Source organism: Gorilla gorilla, chromosome 20, assembly GCF_029281585.2.
Source record: "Gorilla gorilla gorilla isolate KB3781 chromosome 20, NHGRI_mGorGor1-v2.1_pri, whole genome shotgun sequence".
In the NCBI taxonomy this organism is placed as follows: Eukaryota; Metazoa; Chordata; class Mammalia; order Primates; family Hominidae; genus Gorilla; species Gorilla gorilla.
In genome coordinates, this window is record NC_073244.2 from 28,083,115 (window position 1) to 28,104,411 (window position 21,297).

Below are 21,297 nucleotides of genomic sequence, written 5' to 3' on the forward strand. Positions count from 1 at the left end.
GAGGAGCGTCTCTGCCTGGCCACCCATCGTCTGGGATGTGAGGAGCCCCTCTGCCCGGCTGCCCAGTCTGGGAAGTGAGGAGCGCCTCTTCCCGGCCGCCATCCCATCTAGGAAGTGAGGAGCGTCTCTGCCCGGCCGCCCATCCTCTGAGATGTGTGGAGCGCCTCTGCCCCGCCGCCCCATCTGGGATGTGAGGAGCGCCTCTGCCCGGCCGCGACCCCGTCTGGGAGGTGAGGAGCGTCTCTGCCCGGCCGCCCCGTCTGAGAAGTGAGGAGTCCCTCCGCCCGGCAGCCGCCCTGTCTGGGAAGTGAGGAGCATCTCCGCCCGGCAGCCGCCCCATCCGGGAGGTGGGGGGCAGCCCCCGCCCAGCCAGCCACCCCGCCAGGGAGGAAGGTGGGGGGTGCCTCCGCCCGGCCGCTGCCCCGTCTGGGAGGTGGGGGGCGCCTCTGCCCGGCTGCCCCCCCGTCTTGGAGGTGTACCCAACAGCTCATTGAGAACGGGCCATGATGACGATGGCGGTTTTGTCAAATAGAAAAGGGGGAAAGGTGGGGAAAGGATAGAGAAATCAGATTGTTGCTGTGTCTGTGTAGAAAGAAGTAGACACAGGAGACTCCATTTTGTTCTGTACTAAGAAAGATTCTTCTGCCTTGGGATGCTGTTGATCTATGACCTTACCCCCAACCCCCTGCTCTCTGAAACATGTGCTGTGTCCACTCAGGGTTAAATGGATTAAGGGCGGTGCAAGATGTGCTTTGTTAAACAAATGCTTGAAGGCAGCATGCTCGTTAAGAGTCATTACCACTCCCTAATCTCAAGTACCCAGGGACACAAACACTGCGGAAGGCCGCAGGGTCCTCTGCCTAGGAAAACCAGAGACCTTTGTTCACTTGTTTATCTGCTGACCTTCCCTCCACTATTGTCCTATGACCCTGCCAAAACCCCCTCTGCGAGAAACACCCAAGAATGATCAATTAAAAAAAAAAAAAACAATTTAAATACTTCTAGGAGAAACGTTTATTCATAAAGTCTAGTAAGCAACATTGGTGTACCATTAAGAAACAATTTGTAGAGTTAACTATAATATTTGACTGTAACCGTGTACTCATGAAAGGCAGGTATTTTGAATCATTGGCATGCACTGTATGGAAGCAAAATTTCACAGAAAATGCAGTATAATCATAAATAGAAGATTCTAATGGGAAACTTAATAAATAAGCATTTTAAAAAATGAGTTAATTTTTATGTTTTATATATATGCTATACTTAGACAAAATGAAACTGCTGTAAATCAACTTAAGAACAGCCTTACATTATTAAATAAAAATTATATCTCACAATATAGTTAGAACCCTTGACATATAAAACTCATATTTGGTAGATGTAGGCTGAAGAAAGTAGGTGAAAATCCTGTAATTCCTTTTTGCCTGCAGCAAACTTAAATTTATAAATAGCTATTTTAGTAAATATTGAGTGCCTACTAATTATCTAATTTGCTTCAAACATAACATGTAAATGCTGGCATATTGTCCTAAATGTCTGAACCTAAAATTACATACAAATTTAAAACAGAAAACAGAGGTAAAGGCTGGGCACGGTGGCTCACACCTGTAATCCCAGCACTTTGGGAGGTGGAGGTGGGTGAATCACCTGAGGTCAAGAGGTCAAACCCCATCTCTAAATACAAAAATTAGCTGGGCGTGGTTGCAGGCACCTGTAATCCCAGCTACTTGGGAGGCTGAGGGATGAGAATCCCTTGAACCTGGGAGGCAGCGGTTGCAGTGATCCGAGATGGCAACACTGCACTCCAGCCTGGGCGACACAGTGAGACTCCATCTCAAAAAAAAAAAAAAAAAAAGAAAAGAAAAAGAAAATAGAAGTGAAAACATATAGGGAGAGTGACATCAGTAAGATAAAGAAATAAAAATAAAAGGTGCCCTGTTTACTTATCCCCCAAAGGCAAGAAAATTTGTCAGCCATCCCTGACAAAAATGCCTTTCTAAAAGAGCCAGGTATCATGGCTCACACCTGTAATGATGACTACATGGTACATTAAGATCAGAGAATTTCTTCAGGCCAGAAGTTCAAGACCAGCCTGTATTATGTAGCAAGATCCCATCTCACAAATAAGTGCCTTTAAGAGAGCTTTGAGATACAGGCAGGGAGTTGTGAAACTCTGCTAAAGCCCAGAATTGAGCAGTGTTCCTTTTCAGAGGGCAGGTCCTAATTCAGAGGGCAATCTATGGGACGTCTGTTCTTGGCTCCAGATCAGGAAATGGCCCACTCAACTTTGTCCCACTGAGAATTCTGAACTTACTCTGTAATCATCCCAAATTCCTCCCAGCCACAGTCTGGGAGAGGTCCTGTCCTTCCAGAGGCCTGGAGGAAGACACCCATTTATAGCCATACAGCAGGCCTGCAAGACCTTGGCCTTTACTGTGGTCCCTGAAGCAGTTCAATGGCTGAGTTCCAGCTCGCTGAGCCACGGTACATGGGCAGTTCTGCCTACATAGAACCACATAGTGACCTGGGGAAATGCTCTCTGGTTCTTAGTGAAAGCCATACTCTTCCACATCCCAATGTAAGAGGCCCAGCATTTGCAGACCCGACTGCAAAAACCTGCCCTAGCGTCTCCCCTACAGAGCAAAGTCCTGAAGGACAGTCACTCTGTCCAACAACTAAATGGGAATTACAACTACCCAAGCCCCTTGTAATGAGCCAACTAAAGGTGGACCCAAGTGAAAACCCAGCAGCCTTGTGATCAAGCTACAGCCCCTCTATACTACAAACCCAGAGGGCATCCCATCACTCTGAGGGCCCAACAAAGAGGACTTTTACCTCTTGAAAGCAGTTTCTAAAAACTTGAAGGGGTGTTTGCTCCTTCAAATTCGCAGACACCAATGCAAAACTATATTGTGCCCATTGTTAATGCTTCTATTTTAATATAGCACTGGAAGTGTGTGGCAAAACAATCAGTCAAAAAATAAAAATAGTCATTGAAATTGAAGACAAACAAGTAAAAAGTTGCTGTTCATGGATTATATAATGTTAGATATAAAAAACCACAAGCAGTATATTAAAACCTTTCTAAACTAATAAATACACTCAGTAAATTAGCAAAATATAAAATTAAGATACATGTTATGGTTCCATATACATAAAACAAACTGATAAAATTGAGGAAGAAAACAATCTGATATACAATAGCATTGAAATAATAAATTTCTGAAAACAAATTTAATGAAAAAGGTTAAAAATCTTTACAATTAAAGATATATTAAAGAAATTAGAAGACACATAAATTAAAAATATTTCATGTCTATGGGATTGAAAGAATACTGTTAAAGTGCCATATTATCCAAAGTGATCTATAGATTCAATAAACTCCCTATCAAAATTCCAGCAGTATTTTTTTCACAGTAATAGAAAATACAATCCTAAAATTTGCATGAAACTACAATAAACTTTGAATAGCCAAAGCAATCTTGAGAAAAATGAACAAGATCCTACTTTATAATTTCAAACTATATTTCAGGACTATAGCAATGCAAACAAGATGAAATATGCAGAAAAAATTAACAACAAAAAAACCATAATGGAACCAAAATCACTACTCTCACACATTTCAGACAGGATGCAAAAAGAGAACTTAAAAAACAGTTTAACACAGTTTCTCAAAATTATGCAGATATTTGTGTGTCTCCAAAAATAATGAAGACACGGTCAAATTGGGCAGTCTCTTACATGCCATAAAGAGGACTTTGGCTCTCACTGTAAACTTGAAGGAAGTTCACTGAACGGAAAGTAGAATCCTCAGATAATTTAAAAGCATAAGACAGAATATGCCCCTATGTGACAGAAAAATTTAAAAAACAAAATCAAAAACAAAACAGCTTTCAGAAACTATTTCTTTTGGAATATAGCTTCCCAAATTACATTTTGAAAACTCGTTTTCAGCCGGGCGCAGTGGCTCATGCCTGTAATCCCAGCACTTTGGGAGGCCGAGGTGGGAGGATCACCTGAGGTCAGGAGTTCAGGACCAGCCTGGCCAAGGAGGCGAAATCCCGTCTTTGCTAAAAATACAAAAATTAGCCAAGCTTGGTGGCATGCCCCTGTAATCCCAGCTACTCGGGAGGCTGAGGCAGGAGAATCGCTTGAACCTAGGAGGCGGAGGTTGTGGTGAGCCGAGATCGTGCCACTGCACTTCAGCCTGGGAATAAGAGTGAAACTCCATCTCAAAACAAACAAACAAACAAACAAAAAAAAACTGGCTTTCTCCTTGACCTTTGGGCCTTCTCATCTGTGCCGTCTGTTGTGTTAACTCTCACCTACCTGGGGATTCATCTACCATCTTGTGTCTCTTCATATTCCAGGGATATTTTTCTTTCTCTAGACAGGTGATTAAATCTGGCTTAGAGACAGCAATACCTGTTTTATTAAAAATAAATAACATAAATCTTGCTCATATTCTGTAATTACCAACTTAGTAATGTGCTCAGTAAAGAGAATGTAATTGAATATTACAGTAAATTAATCCCAAAATACTGATTTATAACAGAAATTTCTAAATATTCAGAAAATATTTTAAATTGTAGGTTTTTAATTTCAGTAACCAGTACTACTAAATCAAAAATTGATGGTGGCAATCAGATTTTAAGGTGTGGGCAACAATATTTTATGCCACTAAATTTCTGGAATTACCACTAATCTAGATTGAAGTATTCAGATCAGCTCAGGAATGTAGAAAGCTCAGGTCAAGATGAAAACATGATTAAGAAATTCTTTTTTACATGGACAAATCCCCAAGATTTTCTTGAAAACAAGGATCTGAAACTCATTTGTGCAAAGCAGAAATTACAAAAAAAATTCTACAAAGAAATGAAACATTTAGGGTATATTAGAAATTATTACCCTCACCTAGGAAGACCAGGTTTCTGTAGTTTTCTAACATCACATTTCTATATAAATTCTGCTGTGCTGTGTTCAGGCATTGCCACTCTTCCAGAGAGAATTCTATGGCCACATCCCTAAATGTCAATGGTCTCTGAAAAGAAATCACACACAACACACACACACACACTTTTAGCAAGTGACCATGGGCAGAATTTCAAATTTGACTCAAGGGGAAATGACAGAGTAAAGAGAACTGGTTCTGACTTACAGGAGTGACTAAACTTACCCAATAAAATAATTTTCAACACAGAAATATTCCCTAATGTATTCTCTAATCTGAGAAAAAACAATGGCATAAGATCCACAACATCGGTGTATATATGATATTTTTCTGAATAATAAAGTTTTAAATTAGAGGCATGAACACAAACATGTACATTTTTTAGTGCTATATTTACACCATACAGAATAAATTGTGTGTATTTTTCAGATCAAAGAGACGTGCTGAGTTAGCAGGTACCTCTCAAATTTTAATGTGTACAATAAACTGAAAATCTTGTTAATGCAGATTATTTTCTCAGAGGATCTGGAATGAAGTTTGAGTTGCTGAATTTCTAACAAGCCCATCAGTAATGCCACATGTTTTTGGCCCAAAAATACTACTTTGTCAAACATCCAGTAAGTATTTTTCCCGGTTTTTCTGGCCTGTAAACAAAGATGAGAGCCTTCATTTTCTAAAGACAGATATAAGCAAAGAAAACCTAAGAAGGCCAGCCACGAGATTAAATATGATGATTCATGCACATCAGCTGCATAAAGATACTTAATAATAAAAGAAACGTAATTAACTCTACAGTGAAAAAATCTGTGAGAGAGCTCTTTAAGCAAGTCAATCATTAACATCAAGTGCACTAGGACAAATTTTTATGATGTGCTGATACACGCAGAACGACACAGCATCACTGCTGTGATACTGCCACCCCAAAAGCAAATTATAGTCTGAATTTAACCATAAAGAACCATCAGTTTTATGCGAAGTTCAAGATACAGATATCTACCATGTTCTGTAAATTTTAATAGTGATTTTAAGTAGTCATTCTTAAGTACTCTAGAGAGCAGGTATCTCCTAATATTTTTTTCTAGAACTTTCTGGGTAATAAATGCCATCCAGTTTAAATAAGCATTTTCTTAATACTGTTCCACATAGAGCTAACAGAAAACACAGATCAAACCTTAACATTAAACGTCCTCCACCTTTACTAAGAACCCCAGCTTTTACCAATAGGAATATTGAGTATCCAAACCTTCCCATGTTCAATAGCAACGAAGGGAACATTTTTAATGATTTAAAAAAGTAGTTAAACTCACTAGAGAGGAAAAGCACAAGTAGAAAAGTAAAAGTTTGTCTGGGCATGGTGGCTCATGCCTGTAATCCCAGCACTTTGGGAGACCGAGGCGGGGGGATCACCTGAGGTCAGGAGTTCGAGACCAGCCTGGCCAACATGGCAAAACCCTATCTCTACTGAAAACATAAAAATTAGCTAGGCATGGTGGCAGGTGCCTGTAATCCCAGCTACTCGGGAGGCTGTGGCAGGAAGAATTACTTGAACCCAGGAGACGGAGGTTGCAGTGAGCCAAGATTACACCACTGCACTCCAGCCTGGGTGACAGAGTGAGACCTCGTCTCCAAAAAAAAAGGCACAGCACAGAGTCCCTTACACTCAGCACTCCTGTCTGTCACAACACAAATATTTCTGGTATAAATAAAGATAAGCAATCTCCATCCTAAACTTTCATATTATTTGCTGGCTCTTTGAAGTTTACAGACGAAACAGAAGGCAGCAATATCTCAATGAGTCTGCATTAGAAAAACAACATGTAGGCTGGGTGGTGGCTTATGCCTGAAATCCCAGCACTTTGGGAGGCCGAGGCGGGCAGATCACAAGGTCAGGAGTTCCAGACCAGCCTGGCCAACATGGTGAAACCTCGTCTCTACTAAAAGTACAAAAATTAGCTGGGCGTGGTGGTGGGCACCTGTAATCCCAGCTACCTGGAACTTGGGAGGCTAAGGCAGGAGAATCGTTTGAACCCAGGAGGTGGAGGCTGCATTGAGCTGAGATCGCACCATTGCACTGCAGCCTGGGCAACAATGCAAGACTACGTCAAAAAAAAAAAAAAAAAAAGAAAAGAAAAAAAAAAACACGTACACATGTACTAATGCAATGTTTTCTTAGGAGGTAGTATGTGCTCAAGAGTATGTTACAAAGCACTGTGCTGGGAATAACACATTATATGATTTGATCCTCATAACACCCTGAAAATTGGTACTAAGAGATGAACAATTCCCAAAATTTAGATAAAGAGCCTGGCATTTTTATTTCTTCTTCTGTTTCTCTATTACTGGTTTTTAAAAAACTGTAGAGAATAAAAGCTAAATATAGAAAAGATAGGGGAATACAGAAAGGAAAAGTTTAATGTAGTTTAGAAAAATTTTTATTGTGTTTATATTTAATTTTTGTGACTTGTGGAACAACTACTGGATCTGCAGGAATAGAAAATAAGTTTTTAAATGGAATGTCTCTGCAAGCACTAGTTTTAATAGAAATTAAGACCCTAAAATACATACTTTATTTTTCCTATTTATCTGCTTTTGGGTTTCAGGAAATTGTGAGCACCAGCTCCAGAAAGGTATCAGAATTCCCGAGAGATGAGCCAAACTCATCTCTTCTAACCAGCTCTGTGAGGCAAGACTCCAGGGCTGGGTCAGATCTAATAAGGCCTCCAAAAAGGGTGAATCCGAACAGAACTGGAGTACACAGTGGACCCTATATGGAATTCTGTTCTCTATGCCACAGGGGTATTTCCAGTTAGCTACAATAGCCAAGTCTCTGGATCTGCTCTTGAATTCTTGGACATCTGAATTTCAGTAGACACGGGATTCACGCATTTAAATAGTAACCTCGGGCACCCTGTGTGCACTTAAAAGAATGTTTATGAAGAAAAAAGCAGAAGAGAGAAAGATGTTTTACAAAATCTATGGGTGCACATGAATTTTAAAGCAAGTCCTTAGAGACCTATGAAGAGACTTCGATTCTGACACAGTAATACAACACCCCACAGACACTATTAGACAAATCACTGAGGCAGAAAATTAACAAAGACATAGGACCTAAACTCAACACTTGACCAAATAGTCCTAATAGACATTTATAAAACTCTCCATCTAAAACCAACATAGTATACATTCTTCTCATTATCACGTTACATACTCTAAAGTTGACCACACAATCAGAAATACAACAATTCTCGGCAAATTCAATAATCCCCAAATCATACCAAATGCTCACTTAGACCACAGCTTCATAAAGATATAATAATTCAATACAAAGAAAAACACTTGAAAACACACAATTACATGAAAACTAAACAACTTTCATCTGAATGACTTTTGGGTAAATAATGAAATTAAGGCACAAATCAAGAAGTTCTTTAAAACAAAAGGGAACAGTGATACGTAGACTCTTTCCAACACAGGTAATGTGGTGTTAAAAGGGAATTTACAGCACTAAATGCTCACATCAAAAAGTTAGAAAGATCTCGATTTAACAACCTAACATCAAAAATAAAAGAATGAGAGAAGCAAGAGCAAACCAACCCCTAAGCTAGCAGAAGACAATAACCAAAGTCAGATCACAACTGAAGGAGACTTAGACATAAAAAGTCATATAAAAGATCAAGAAATCCGGGAGTTAAATCTTTTAAATAAATTAATAAGATAAACCACTAGCAAGATTAGTGAAGTAAGAAGAGAAGATTCAAATAAACACAATAAGAAATGACAATGGCATATTACCACTGACCACACAAAAATACAATTAACTACTGAAGTCTGCTATGAACAACACCTCTATGCACACAAACTAAAAAATCTAAAAGAAATGGATAAATTTCTGGACAAACACATCCTCCCAATATTAAACAAAAAGAAACTGAAGCCCAGAATAGAACAATAACAAGCTCCAAAATTGAATTAGTAGTAAATAGCCTACCAGCCAAAAAAAGCCCAGGACCACACAGATTCACAGCTGAATTCCACCAGATGTACAAAGAAAAGCTGGTATTATACTTCCTAAAACTATTACAAAAAATTGAGGAGGGACTCCTCCCTAGCTCATTATATAATAAGAGCCATCATTCTGATACCAAAACCTGGTAAAGATAAAGCAAAAAAAGAAAACTTCAGGCCAAAATCCTTCATGAACACTGATTCAAAAAAAACCAAATGCAGCAGCACATCAACAAGCTAATCCACTATGATCAAGTAGGCTTTATTCCTGGAGTCAAGGTTGGTTCAACATAAACAAATCAATAAATGTGATTCATCACTTAAACAGAACCAAAGACAAAATCTGCAAGATTATCTCAACAGATGCTGAAAAAGCTTTCAATAAAAATTAACATCCTTCATGTATAAAACCCTCAACAAACTAGGCATTGAAGGTACATACTTCAAAATAATAAGTTATCTGTGACAAATCCACACCCAACATACTGAATGGATGCAAGCTGGAAGCATTCCTTCTTAAAAACTGGCACAAGACAAGGATGTCTTCTCTCACCACTTTTATTCAACAGAGAATTGGAAGTCCTGGCCAGGGCAGTCAGACAAAAGAAACAAAAGGTCCAAACAGGAAGAGAGGAAATAAAACTAACGCTGTTGGCAGATGACATCATTCTGTATCTAGAAAACCTTCTAGTCTTGGTGGAAAAGCTCTTTAAACCAACAACTTCAGCCAAGTTTCAGGATACAAAAGAAAAGTATAAAAATCAGTAGCATTCCTGTACTTCAACAACATCCAAGCCAAAAGCCAAATAAAAAACACAATCTCATTCACAATTGACACAAAAAGAATATCTAGAAATACAGCTAACTAGGGAGGTGAAAGATCTCTGTGACAAGAGTGGTCATACTGGCCAGGCAGACTGGCCCTCATCTACAATCCCAGCACTTTGGGAGGTGGAGATGGGTAGGTAACTTGAGGTCAGGAGGTGAGTACTGGCGTGACCAACATAGTGAAACCCTGTCTCTACCAAAAAAAATACAAAAATTAGACGGGCATCTTGGTGCACGTCTGTAGTCCCAACTACATGGGAGTCTAAGGTGGCAGAATCGCTTGAACCAGGGAGACGAAGGTTGGGGTTAGCCGAGATGGGGCAACTGAGCTCTAGCCTGAGTGACAGAGTAGAACCTTGTTAAAAAAAAAAAAAAAATGGCCATGAGGCCCAATGAAATTTAATTTCATTGATTTTATGCTATTCCTATCAAACTACCAAAACATTTTCTTTTTTTTGAGACAGAGTCTTGCTCTGTCTCCAGGTTGCAGTGCAGTGGCAGGATCTTGGCTCACTGTAACCTCTGCCTCGCTGGTTCAAGCAATTCTCCTGCCTCAGCCTCCCAAGTAGCTGGGATTACAGGTGCCTGCCACCACGCCCAACTAATTTTTATATTTTTAGCAGAGATGGGGTTTCACCATGTTGGCCAGGATGGTCTTGATCTCCTGACCTTGTGATCCGCCCACCTCAGCTTCCCAAAGTGTTGGGATTACAGTCATGAGCCACCGCACCTGGCCCCAAAACATTCTTAACAGAACTAAAAAACACTATTTTAAAATTTACGTGGAACAAAAAAATGCCCAAATAGCCAACCAATCCTAAGCAAAAAGAACAAAACAGGAGGCATTACATTATCTGACTTCAAACTATATAACAAGGCTATAAAAACACAAAGCGGCATGGTACTAGTACAAAAGCAGACTCATATACCAGTGCAAAAGAATAGAGAGACCAAAAATAATGCCACCCATTTGCAACCATCTGATTTTTGACAAAGCTGACAAGAGGAATGTGGGAAGAATTCCCTATTTAATAAATGGTGCTGGGATAGCTAGCTAGCACTGTGTAGAAGATTGAAACTGGACTGCTTCCTTACACCATATACAAAAATCAACTCAAGATAAATTAAAGACTTAAATATAAAATTTAAAATTATCAAAAAAAAAAAAAAAAAGGCCGGGTGTTTGGGCTCACGCCTGTAATCCCAGCACTACAGGAGGCCAAGGCGGGTGGATCAACTGAGGTCAGGAGTTTGCGACCAGCCTGGCCAACATGGTGAACCTCTGTCTCTACTAAAAATACAAAAATTAGCCTGGCGAAGTGTTGGGTGCCTGAAATCCCAGCTACTCGGGAGCCTGAGGCTGGAGAATTGCTTGAACCCAGGAGACAGGGGTTTTAGTGAGCAGAGATTGCACCATTGCACTCCAGCCTGGGCGACAGCGCGAGACTCCATCTCAAAAAATAAGATAAAATAACTTCAATTTATAAGAAAAAACTACCTTATTAAAAAGTAGGCAAAGGACATGAACAGATGCTTTTTAAAAAAATACACATACATGTGGCTAAAAGCATATGTAAAAAATGCTCATCACTAATCTGTAGAGATATGCAAAGAAAAACGACAATGAAATACTATCTCACACCAGTCAGAATGGCTATTACTACAAAGTTAGAAAATGACAGATGCTGTCAAGATTGTAGAGAAAAGGGAATGCTTATTCTCTGCTGGTGCTTAGTTCAACAACTGTAAAAAGCAGTGTGGCGATTCCTCACAGAACTAAAAACAGAATTACCACTTGACCCACCAACCTCATAAATGAGTATATGCCCAAAGAAATATGTTATTCTGTCATAAAGACACATGCACATGCATGTTCACTGCCCCGCACTATTCACATAACAAAGACACAGAATCAACCCAAATGCCTATCAATGGTAGACTGGATAAAGAAAATATGGTATGGCTGGGCGAGGTGGCTCATGCCTATAATTCCAGCACTGTGGGAGGTCAAAACAGGTGGATTGCCTGAGTTCGAGTTTGAGACCAGCCAAGGCAACACTGGGAAACCCCATTTCTACAAAAAATACAGAAAGACAAATTACCCAGGCATGGTGGCATGCACCTGTAGTCCCATCTACTTGGGGAGAGGAGGTAGGATTGCATGAATGCAGAATGTTTTGGCTTCAGTGAGCCAAGATTGTGCCACTGCACTCCAGCCTGAGTCTCCTCCCACAATAAAATAAAATAAAATAAAATAAAATAAAATAAAATAAAAATTTAAAAGAAAATATGGTACATAAACATTATAGAATACTGTGTGGCCATAAAAAAAGAACAAGATTATGTCCCTTGCAGCAAAACGAATGGAGCTGAAGCCCATTATCCTTAGAAAACTAATGCAGAAAGAGAAAACCAAATGCATGTTCTCATTTATAAGTAAGAGCTAATAACAAGAAAACATGGACACAGGCCAGGCATGGTGGCTCACGCCTGTAATCCCAGCACTTTGGGAGGCCGAAGTGGGCAGATCACCAGAGGTCAGGAGTTCAAGACCAGTCTGTCCAACATGGCAAAACCCCATCTCTACTAAAAATACAAAAATTAGCCGGGCATGGTGGTGCATGCCTGTAATCCCAGCTACTTGGGAGGCTGAGGTAGGAGAATCACTTGAACGAGGAGGCAGAGGTTGCAGTGAGTTAAGATCACACCACTGCACTCCAGCCTGGGTGACAGAGTGAGACTCTGTCTCAAAAAAACAGAAAGGAAAAGAAAACATGGACACAAAGAGAAGAATAACAGACACTGAGGCCTAGTTGAGAGTGGAGAGTGGAAAGATAAAGAAGATCAGAAAAAGTTGGGTGCTATGCTTAGTACTTCAGTGATAAAATAGTCTACACCAAATTTCCATGACACAATTTAATCTATATAATAAACTTGCGCGTGTACCCCTGAATCAAAAATAAATATTAAAAGGTAAAAACTCCATTAGTGGGGGAAAGTGCAATGTAGGTGGAAGAACTGGTTTGTGCTATGTATTTCCGGGTCCATGAAGACCAATGAGATTATGAACAGGAGGCCCAGAATCCTAGGTTGGTGGAGAAAACAGGTTGCTGCTGCAGATTCAGTGTCTGTGTGTGGCGATATGCCAGGAGACTTATAGACACTTTGTGAGTTTTTGGCAAGAAACACTAGAGTCAAAAATGCCGTGGTGAAGTTCGTGACAGTGGTGCCTAGTCCTGGGAGGGGTGTGGACGTGTCAATGTCTAGGGTGTGTGTTTGTGAGTGGGTGGGATGCCTGTGGTGGCAGCTATGGGAAAAGGAGGACTGTCATCAGAGCTCCTTTCCTTTAAGTTTTCATCCTCTCTCACCCTGGGAGAAGACCTGGAATCACAGGAAAATGGGCAATAGGACAGCCTGTGTACAGGAGAGCAGAGCCTCCATTTTCAGACACCCAGAGTTTGGTCCAGGACAGGATTCCATGATATCTTTTCTCTGGCACCAAATCTGTAGTTTGCTGAACACCAAGCAATTCTGCAACACCAACTCATTGTCTAACATTTGAATTCTGACACTACCCAGAGTCAGCACAGATCCTGATTCCAGGCTTGGTCTCAATACACTGTCCTCACTGCAGATGCCAGTTAGAAACCCCTTGTTCCCATCTGTGTTTGTAAGCTACTGTTTAAGAATTCAGAACTCACATAAGCTACCGCGAAGTTCAATAATTTGATAAAGTTACTCACAGACCTCAGCATGTTTACCAGTTTATTATAAAAGCTACAACCCAGGAAAAGTCAAATGGAAAAAACGTATAGGACCAAGAAAAGAGCTAGGAAAAAATGAAGGTCATAGATAATCCTGGAAAATAATTGTGATTAATACATTATCCATCCATCGTGTGCTCCAGGAACAGCTTATGGAAAGAAACACCCTTCCCATTATGACTTAGATGGTGCTCTCTTTTCTTACCTATCACATAGCCAGACAAACACTCCACATTTTCTTCTTGTTCTCATAAAAAAAGGGGCCAGGCGTGGGTGGTAATCCCAACACTTTGGGAGGCCGAGGCGGGCGGATCACCTGAGATTGGGAGTTAGAGATGAGCCTGACCAACATGGAGAAACACCATCTCTACTAAAAATACAAAATTAGTCAGGCGTGGTGGTGTATGCTTGTAATCCCAGCTAGTCGGGAGGCTGAGGCAGGAGAATCGCTTGAATCCGGGAGGTGCAGGTTGCAGTGAGCTGAGATCACACCATTGCACTCCAGCCTGGGCTACAAGAGCGAAACTCGGTCTTAAAAAACAAAACAAAACAAACAAACAAAAAAAACCTGAATTTGTCTTCAGTGGTCGAAAGAAAACACTTATAAATCGAACTTCACTTAAGTTTACCTACTTCCCACAGCCTCCTGAACTTTTAGCTACCTTCAGTTTGAGTGAACATATAACCCCATTTTATATCCCTCCTAAGAACATGCTGACTTCAGGGTAAAACATTCTCCGATCTAAAATCTGATTTTTTTACCCTCCACTTGCCATTGCCATCCCAACTTCTTTTTTTTTTTGAGACGGAGTCTCACCCTGTCACCCAGGCTGGAGTGCAGTGGTGCGATCTCGGCTCACTGCAAGCTCCGCCTCCTAGGTTCACGCCATTCTCCTGCCTTAGCTTCCCAAGTAGCTGGGACTATAGGCGCCCGCCACCACACCTGGCTAATTTTTTGGGTTTTCAGTAGAGATGGGGCTTCACTATGTTAGCCAAGATGGTCTCAATCTCCTGACCTTGTGATCCGCCTGCCTCGGCCTCCCAAAGCCTCCCAACTTCTTTATAATCTTGTTTGCTCCTCCCTATGAAGAAAGCCCTTGTCTGCCTAAACTTTGCAATCCTTAAAGATCTTATAGTTGGTACTTTCTCCTGTTGCAATACCCCTTTGGACACTGAATTTTCTTACATAAATCCAACTTTATTTTTAAAAGTCTAGAAACTGCCTCAAAACAGTAATAACTTCATCTTCAGTAAGATCCTCCCAGTACCCTTTTATCTTAACCTTACTAGCACCTGCCTGTGGGCCCCCAGCTTTCCAGGGCTCTGTAGCTTCCCTCAGGATTAAGGCTTCTTTTATGGCTGGGGTGAGCAGGCTGGGACTTCTGAAGGGGAGGTTCCCCAGAAAGAACTAACTAGGACTTTAATAACCTCCTTTTGCAGGCTCAATATTAGCCTTTTCTCGGAGTCACTGGGCTCAAGCTTTATTTCCACGTCAGAGTTACACACTTGATTTTTGAAACTAAGCGTTTGAAATATTCAGCAAAACTACTCAAACATAGTATTTATCTAAGGGAAAGAAATTATAAGGTGCTTACTTTTTTTTTTTTTTTTTTGAGACAGAGTCTCACTCTGTCACCCAGGCTGGAGTGCAATGGTGTGGTCTTGGTTCACTGCAACCTCTGCCTCCCAGGTTCAAGCGATTCTCCTGCCTCAGCCTCCCAAGTAGCTGGAGCTACAGGTTCGCACCACCACACCTGGCCAATTTTTGTGTTTTTTGTAGAGACGGGGTTTCACTATGTTGTCCAGGCTGGTCTTGGACTCCTGACCTCATGATACGCCTGCCTCCACCTCCCAAAGTGCTGGGATTACAGGCGTGAGCCACCAGCCCAGCCTACATTTTATTCCTCAATGAGAACAGCAAAAGTATCTATTCCTTTCAGATAATGTTTATTATTGTATTATTTCTAATAAAAATAATATAGTAAACAATTAGTCATAGGCAAACACTTCTAGGAGGTACCAAGTTTCAATTCATGAAATTTAGCATGAAACTGAGAAATCAAGATAACAAGATACAGAACAGAGATAGCTAATGTCACAAATTTACCCTGCAGAAAGATGAACTGACGTTTTTATCAATCTATGTAACTCACCAATTATCTAAAACATTTTTCTCGTCGAAATGTACTCATTTTCTATAGCCAAAATCGAAGAGAGATTTTCCCTATTATTTTCCTTGGTAGCACTCTAAAACCTGAGCCATGGAATTCTGTTTGAAATCACCCAGTCACAAAAAACACACCTGAGAAAATTTCTAAACTCACTCTGGGAAAGAATAAGGCAAATAAGAATTTTTAACATATAAAATATATGATTAGATATTAATATTTTTTTGAAACCCACCACTTTTATATCCTTTGTAAATATTTTTGAACCTTTCAAGCTCTACTAATAAAATGTAATTTACAGTTTAAAAAATTGAAATCGGCAGGGCATGGTGGCTCATGCCTGTAATCCCAGCACTTTGGGAGGCCGAGGGGGTGGATCACCTGAGGTCAGGAGTTCAAGACCAGGGTGGACAACATGGTGAAACCCCGTCTCTACTAAAAACACAAAAAAATTAGCTGGGCGTGGTAGAGGGCACCTGTAATCCCAGCTTGAACCCGGGAGGCGGAGGTTGTGGTGAGCCGAGATCACACCACTGCACTCCAGCCTCGGCGACAGAGTGAGACTCAGTTTCAAAAAAAAAAAAAACAAAAAAACTAATATATATATATAATTGAAGTCAATATAAGTGAATAAATCTTTTCAAGGTGACAAATCCAAGGAGTGGCAGTGCTGATCAAAAAACAGATGTGTCTGACTCATGTGTCAAGTCATGTCATTCAATCACATCAGAGATTTTCCCACCCATCCTGCTCACTTAAGTGCTCAATAACCAACCTTCAGGAGACACTGCACTATGTTCCAGTGAGGACCCCAGGAGCATTTTACTTTTGCAGATTCTTGCAGCGTCTCTCTGGGGTCAGTTTTTGTTTTGTTTTGGATACTATTTTTTTCTTTCATAAATCTTAGAAAATCCAGGGGACACAAATTGTTTGTTTTCCCCTTAATACCAGCATCTGATTGGCTGACCAGCAATGTGTCTCCAAGATATGAAAGCTGGGTTGGGTGAAGACAATGTTAATGTCTCAAGGGGTTACTTTTTTAAAGGAAGAGCACACCAGGAGATTCCTCTCAGCCCCAGGGCATCCACCTGCTTCCTTGAGAGGCTACACTCCATACCTCAGGCTGTCCTATGAAAGAAAATGACCCAGGACCTGAGATTCCCTAGACACTGTAGCAGACATAGCCGTGGCTGATATCTTGGTTTATTCACAGGCAGTACTGAAACCCAGGACCAAGAAAAAAACTAAAGGGTGGTTGAGGACACATCACCCAATAAAGCTTCCCACCGCCAAAAAAAAAAAACCTTTACCCCAAAGCATTCTCGTAAGAGCTCTGTGTGTAGGGAAGGTAAAAGCAAAAGAGGCACAGAGACTTTTCACAACACAGTGTCAGGGGTTATTCTTTGCTGTCTTCTCATGGGAAATATTTACAAACAGAAAACGAATCTTTTAAAATGTGCCATCCAATGGTTTGTACAAAAATAATTAAAATACAGTATTGAAAATATACACTAAACGACAAATAGGTGACAAGGTGAACTAGGGAAGGCAGGCTGGCATTTGGGATTGTCAGAAGGAACTGGAAATTTAGTATTTTACTTCAAGCCCGAGTTAGGCTGGAGGAATGGGGGATGAGGGGTACACTTGAGACCGCACTTGGGACACATTTAAAAAATTCAGGGGGAAAAAAAAAAATCAGTCTCCTGTGGAGTGTGTATGCTCAAATGTATATTTTTTTGTGTGTGTAAATTTTTGTAAATTGCATTGGGGAAAACAAAATTTAGGCTTAACCAACTAACTATAAATGGCCAATTAACCTCTGATTACATAACCAGAAAATTTACACGCTCAAAGTGGAAATTAAGAAAGTACTTGACTGCCTATAGTCCCAGCTACTCGGGAGGTTGAGGCAGGAGAATCGCTTGACACCGAGAGATTGTAGTGACCTGAGATCGCGCCACTGCACTTCAGCCTGAGTGACAGAGCAAAACTGTCTCAAAAAAAACAACAACAAAAAAGAAAGTACGTAACTGTACCTAACCGATTACTGAATTTGTTGTTTTTTTTTTTTAAACATGGACCTTATAAAAGCCTTTCCTTCAAGTTCCTCCCATGAACCACAAACTAAAACCCATAGCTGAGTACTCTACAATTTTTGAGCCACTCTTTGATTAAATTCTTTAATATTTTTGCGGTGACTCCATAAATTTTTAATAGATGAAAAGAGGGACTAGGAACCCCACCGACCAAAACTCTTCCCATTCATGAACCCTCACCCGAGTCGGGATTCTCCCCTGACTACCCTCCCGTGATCACTGCGCAATCGGCCAGAGACAAGGTGCTGCGGCCTGCAGAGCTGCCCAGAGAGGCCTCCAGGCCAGGGGACCGTCACTGGGTCACTGCGCAGGAAAGAGACAGAACGCCCAGGGTCCTGCTGTCAGCGCAGCCGCCATGTTATGGCGGAAGGGGACTGAGACCGAGTTGGGCAAGAACTCGGGGCGCAGACTGTGGAGCTGACTGGCGGGAGACCCGAGTCCCAGCACAGCCGCTTCCCACCAGTTCCAATCAACTCCTTCCCTTTTCTCAGGATGTCGGACCCGGCACTCTCACCATTTCTAGGCTTCCAGGGGGTCCTGGCATCTTAGCTGTGGATCTCCCAATACCTGCAGGTCACAAGGTCACGGAGACTCGGCCTCTGAAGACTAGACTAGAGCTCCAGCTGCAGCGGGAGACAAAGGCCCCCATATTCCGGAAGCTGTCCTGCCCGCTCCAGCTGAGTGCCTGATTGGAGGGTTTCCAGCCCCGTGTTGCTGATTGGATAACGCTTAAATCCCCGCCTCCTCAGGTCGTGATTGACAGAAGATGTGACCAAACGCTGGGCTGAATGAAGAAAGAGTGACCGCCTAAGCTGCAGCCTGCTCAGAAAGGGCTTCCTCCCTGAGCTGAGCCAGGCCCACCCCAGAGGGTATTTGCATGTAATCTTGTGTATAAGGTTATATGCATTTATAAATAATATACTGTATGGCTATTCATAAATGAAACGTTATAATAATAATGATTTTGAAATTGCAGGTTTTATAACCTTCCTGGCTTTGAGAAGGCAGCATGAGGTTTTTTGTTTTTGTTTGTTTTTGTTTTTTAAGACGGAGTCGCTCTGTTGACCAGGCTGGAGTGCAGTGACGCGATCTCGGCTGACTGCAAGCTCCGCCTCCCGAGTTCAGCCATTCTCCTGTCTCAGCCCCTGGAGTAGCTGGTACTACAGGCGCCCGCCACCGCGCCCAGCTAATTTTTTGTATTTGTAGTAGAGATGGGGTTTCACCGTGTTAGCCAGGATGGTCTCATCACCTGACCTCGTGATCTGCCGGCCTTGGCCTCCCAAAGTGCTGGGATTACAGTTGTGAGCCACAGCGCCTGGCCGAAGGCAGCCTGAGATTTTTAAAAGGCCATCTTCTGAAATAAAACGTGAGCCACATATGATTTTAAATTTTCTAGTAGCCAAACTTTAAAAACAAACAAGAAACAGGTGGAATTGTGACTTTTTTTTTTGAGACGGATTGTCACTCTGTCGCCCAGGCTGTAGTGCAATGGCGCCGTCTCGGCTGACTGAAAGCTCCGCCTCCCAGGTTCACTCCATTCTCCTGCCTCAGCCTCCTGAGTAGCTGGGACTACAGACGCGTGCCACCATGCCTGGCTAATTTTTTGTATTTTTAGTAGAGACGCGTTTCACCGTGTTAGTCAGGATGGTCTTGATCTCCTGACCTCGTGATACGCCCGCTTCAGCCTCCCAAAGTGTTGGGATTACAGGCGTGAGACGCCGCATCCGTCTGTTGTAACAATTTAATTAAAGCAATATATCCAAAATATTATTTTAATATGTGAGCAATGTATAATTATGAATGATATATATTTATATATAACATATAATTATGTATCTATATATTGCATTATTCTATGTATTTTTATCCATATTATATATAGATATTTTTATCTATATGTTGTATATATTTATATTTATGGAACTAAATCTTTGAAACTAACTCTGCATTTTACCTCTCTTGCAAATTGCAACTCAGACCAGCCACATTCCAGGCACCCAGGAGCCACACATGGTCAATACCTGCCACATTGAAGTGCAGCTCTGTTGTCAGGTCTGTGAAAGGCCTGAATATCCCTTTTCTTCCTGTTAGGAATAACGCTCAAAATCCTAAGGAAAGTGAACACTCGAACAAAGGATTCCTAGCAAAACAATTTTAGTTCTGCACAGAGGGGTGCATTCTTGTCCAGTCGCCATGAGAGCGCACCTGAACAAAGGGGCACAAGAGCTTTTATTCCTGACACAAGTCCTGCCCCTGTACCCTTTCCCCATTGGCCAGGGTCGTGTCGTACAATCTAAACTAATCCTGGTTGGCTAAACATTTGATTTTTTTAGGTAAGGTGGGCATGCAAAAGAACGCAGAGAGGAAGGGGAAGGGGTGTCTGCATTGAGCTAGAAAGTTAGTCCTCTTTCCAGATAAGGGAAGAAATGTGAGCTGGTACTGATAATGCCTGGTACTGTGGCATGCCTGGGCATCTAACAAAGGCAGAAAGGAAAAAGGAGAAAAAGGAAAAAAAGGAGTGTGTGTGTGGGTACTATGAATTAAAGAATAAAAGATTGATCAGGCTATTTGAAGAGAAACATCATATCCCACATGCCCGAGATGAGGGAACAGCCTCTTTCTACTAACATCTGTCTTCGGTTCCAAGGGTGGAACAGATAGTGGTCATAGAAAGAGCAGAAGGTAACAAGAATAAAATAACCACAGGTAGATCACTGAAGAATGATGGGGCCACAGGAGAACAAAACTCTATGTCTTCAGACCTGTCCACAGTATTGACCTCCAATTTTTAGATATGAAGAAAATAGATTAAAGGCAAACTTTGGCTATTTGGCCTTGGCGATAATGGTCAGGCTCTGGTTATTGGTTTTTTCCTGTGGTGCGGGGGACTGTGTGCATATAAGCACCAATCACATGCATACATGTCTACAAGTATTCCTGCATTAGTCAACATTGCCTTACAAGAGATTTAACTTTAAATCGGGAAAAATGTCAGTACCTTTAGGGTGCCCACTGTTAGAAGGTGACTAGTAATCAAACTGTCTTTAAATCTTGGCACCCAATCTGCACTGGGTGCATGTATTAGTTAGGTATGGCAGCATAACAAATCATCCAAAACTTATTAGCTCATAATTTAGATGGTCAGCCATTTAGGCTAGACTCTGTGGGGCCATTCTTCTGTTCCCAGCTGAGCTCCTTCAGACATGTATTGTCAGCTGTTTGTTGACTAGGCAGCTGTGCTTCTGGGAGTGAGCTTCTGCTTCAGGATCTGTCAACAGGGGCACCTTGCCACTCCTCCTTGTGGTATCTTATCCTCTAGGTGGCTAACGTGGGCTTTATTTATGGAGACAGCAGCATTCTTAAAGAAAAGCAGAAGCATTCAACACCATTTGAGCCCAGGCCCCAAACTAGCCCACTGTCATGTTCACAAGTATCTAATGCCTTGAGCAAATAAGGCTAGCCAGATCTAGGGTTGGGAAAACAGA

The 21,297-nt window shown here is 41.5% G+C and overlaps 1 protein-coding gene across 1 annotated transcript in view; it reads right to left on the reverse strand.

The window, feature by feature from the left end:
• LOC115931568 (zinc finger protein 724-like) overlaps nucleotides 1-18,488 on the reverse strand; it is an 84,345-nt gene extending 65,857 nt beyond the window's left edge. Inside the window, 3 exon segments of the mRNA XM_031004015.3 lie at nucleotides 4,330-4,425; nucleotides 4,915-5,041; nucleotides 18,327-18,488. Of these exon segments, the coding sequence (XP_030859875.2) occupies nucleotides 4,330-4,425; nucleotides 4,915-5,041; nucleotides 18,327-18,356 (253 nt within the window). The 5' untranslated portion in view covers nucleotides 18,357-18,488.
• Between the last annotated feature and the right edge of the window lie 2,809 nt (nucleotides 18,489-21,297).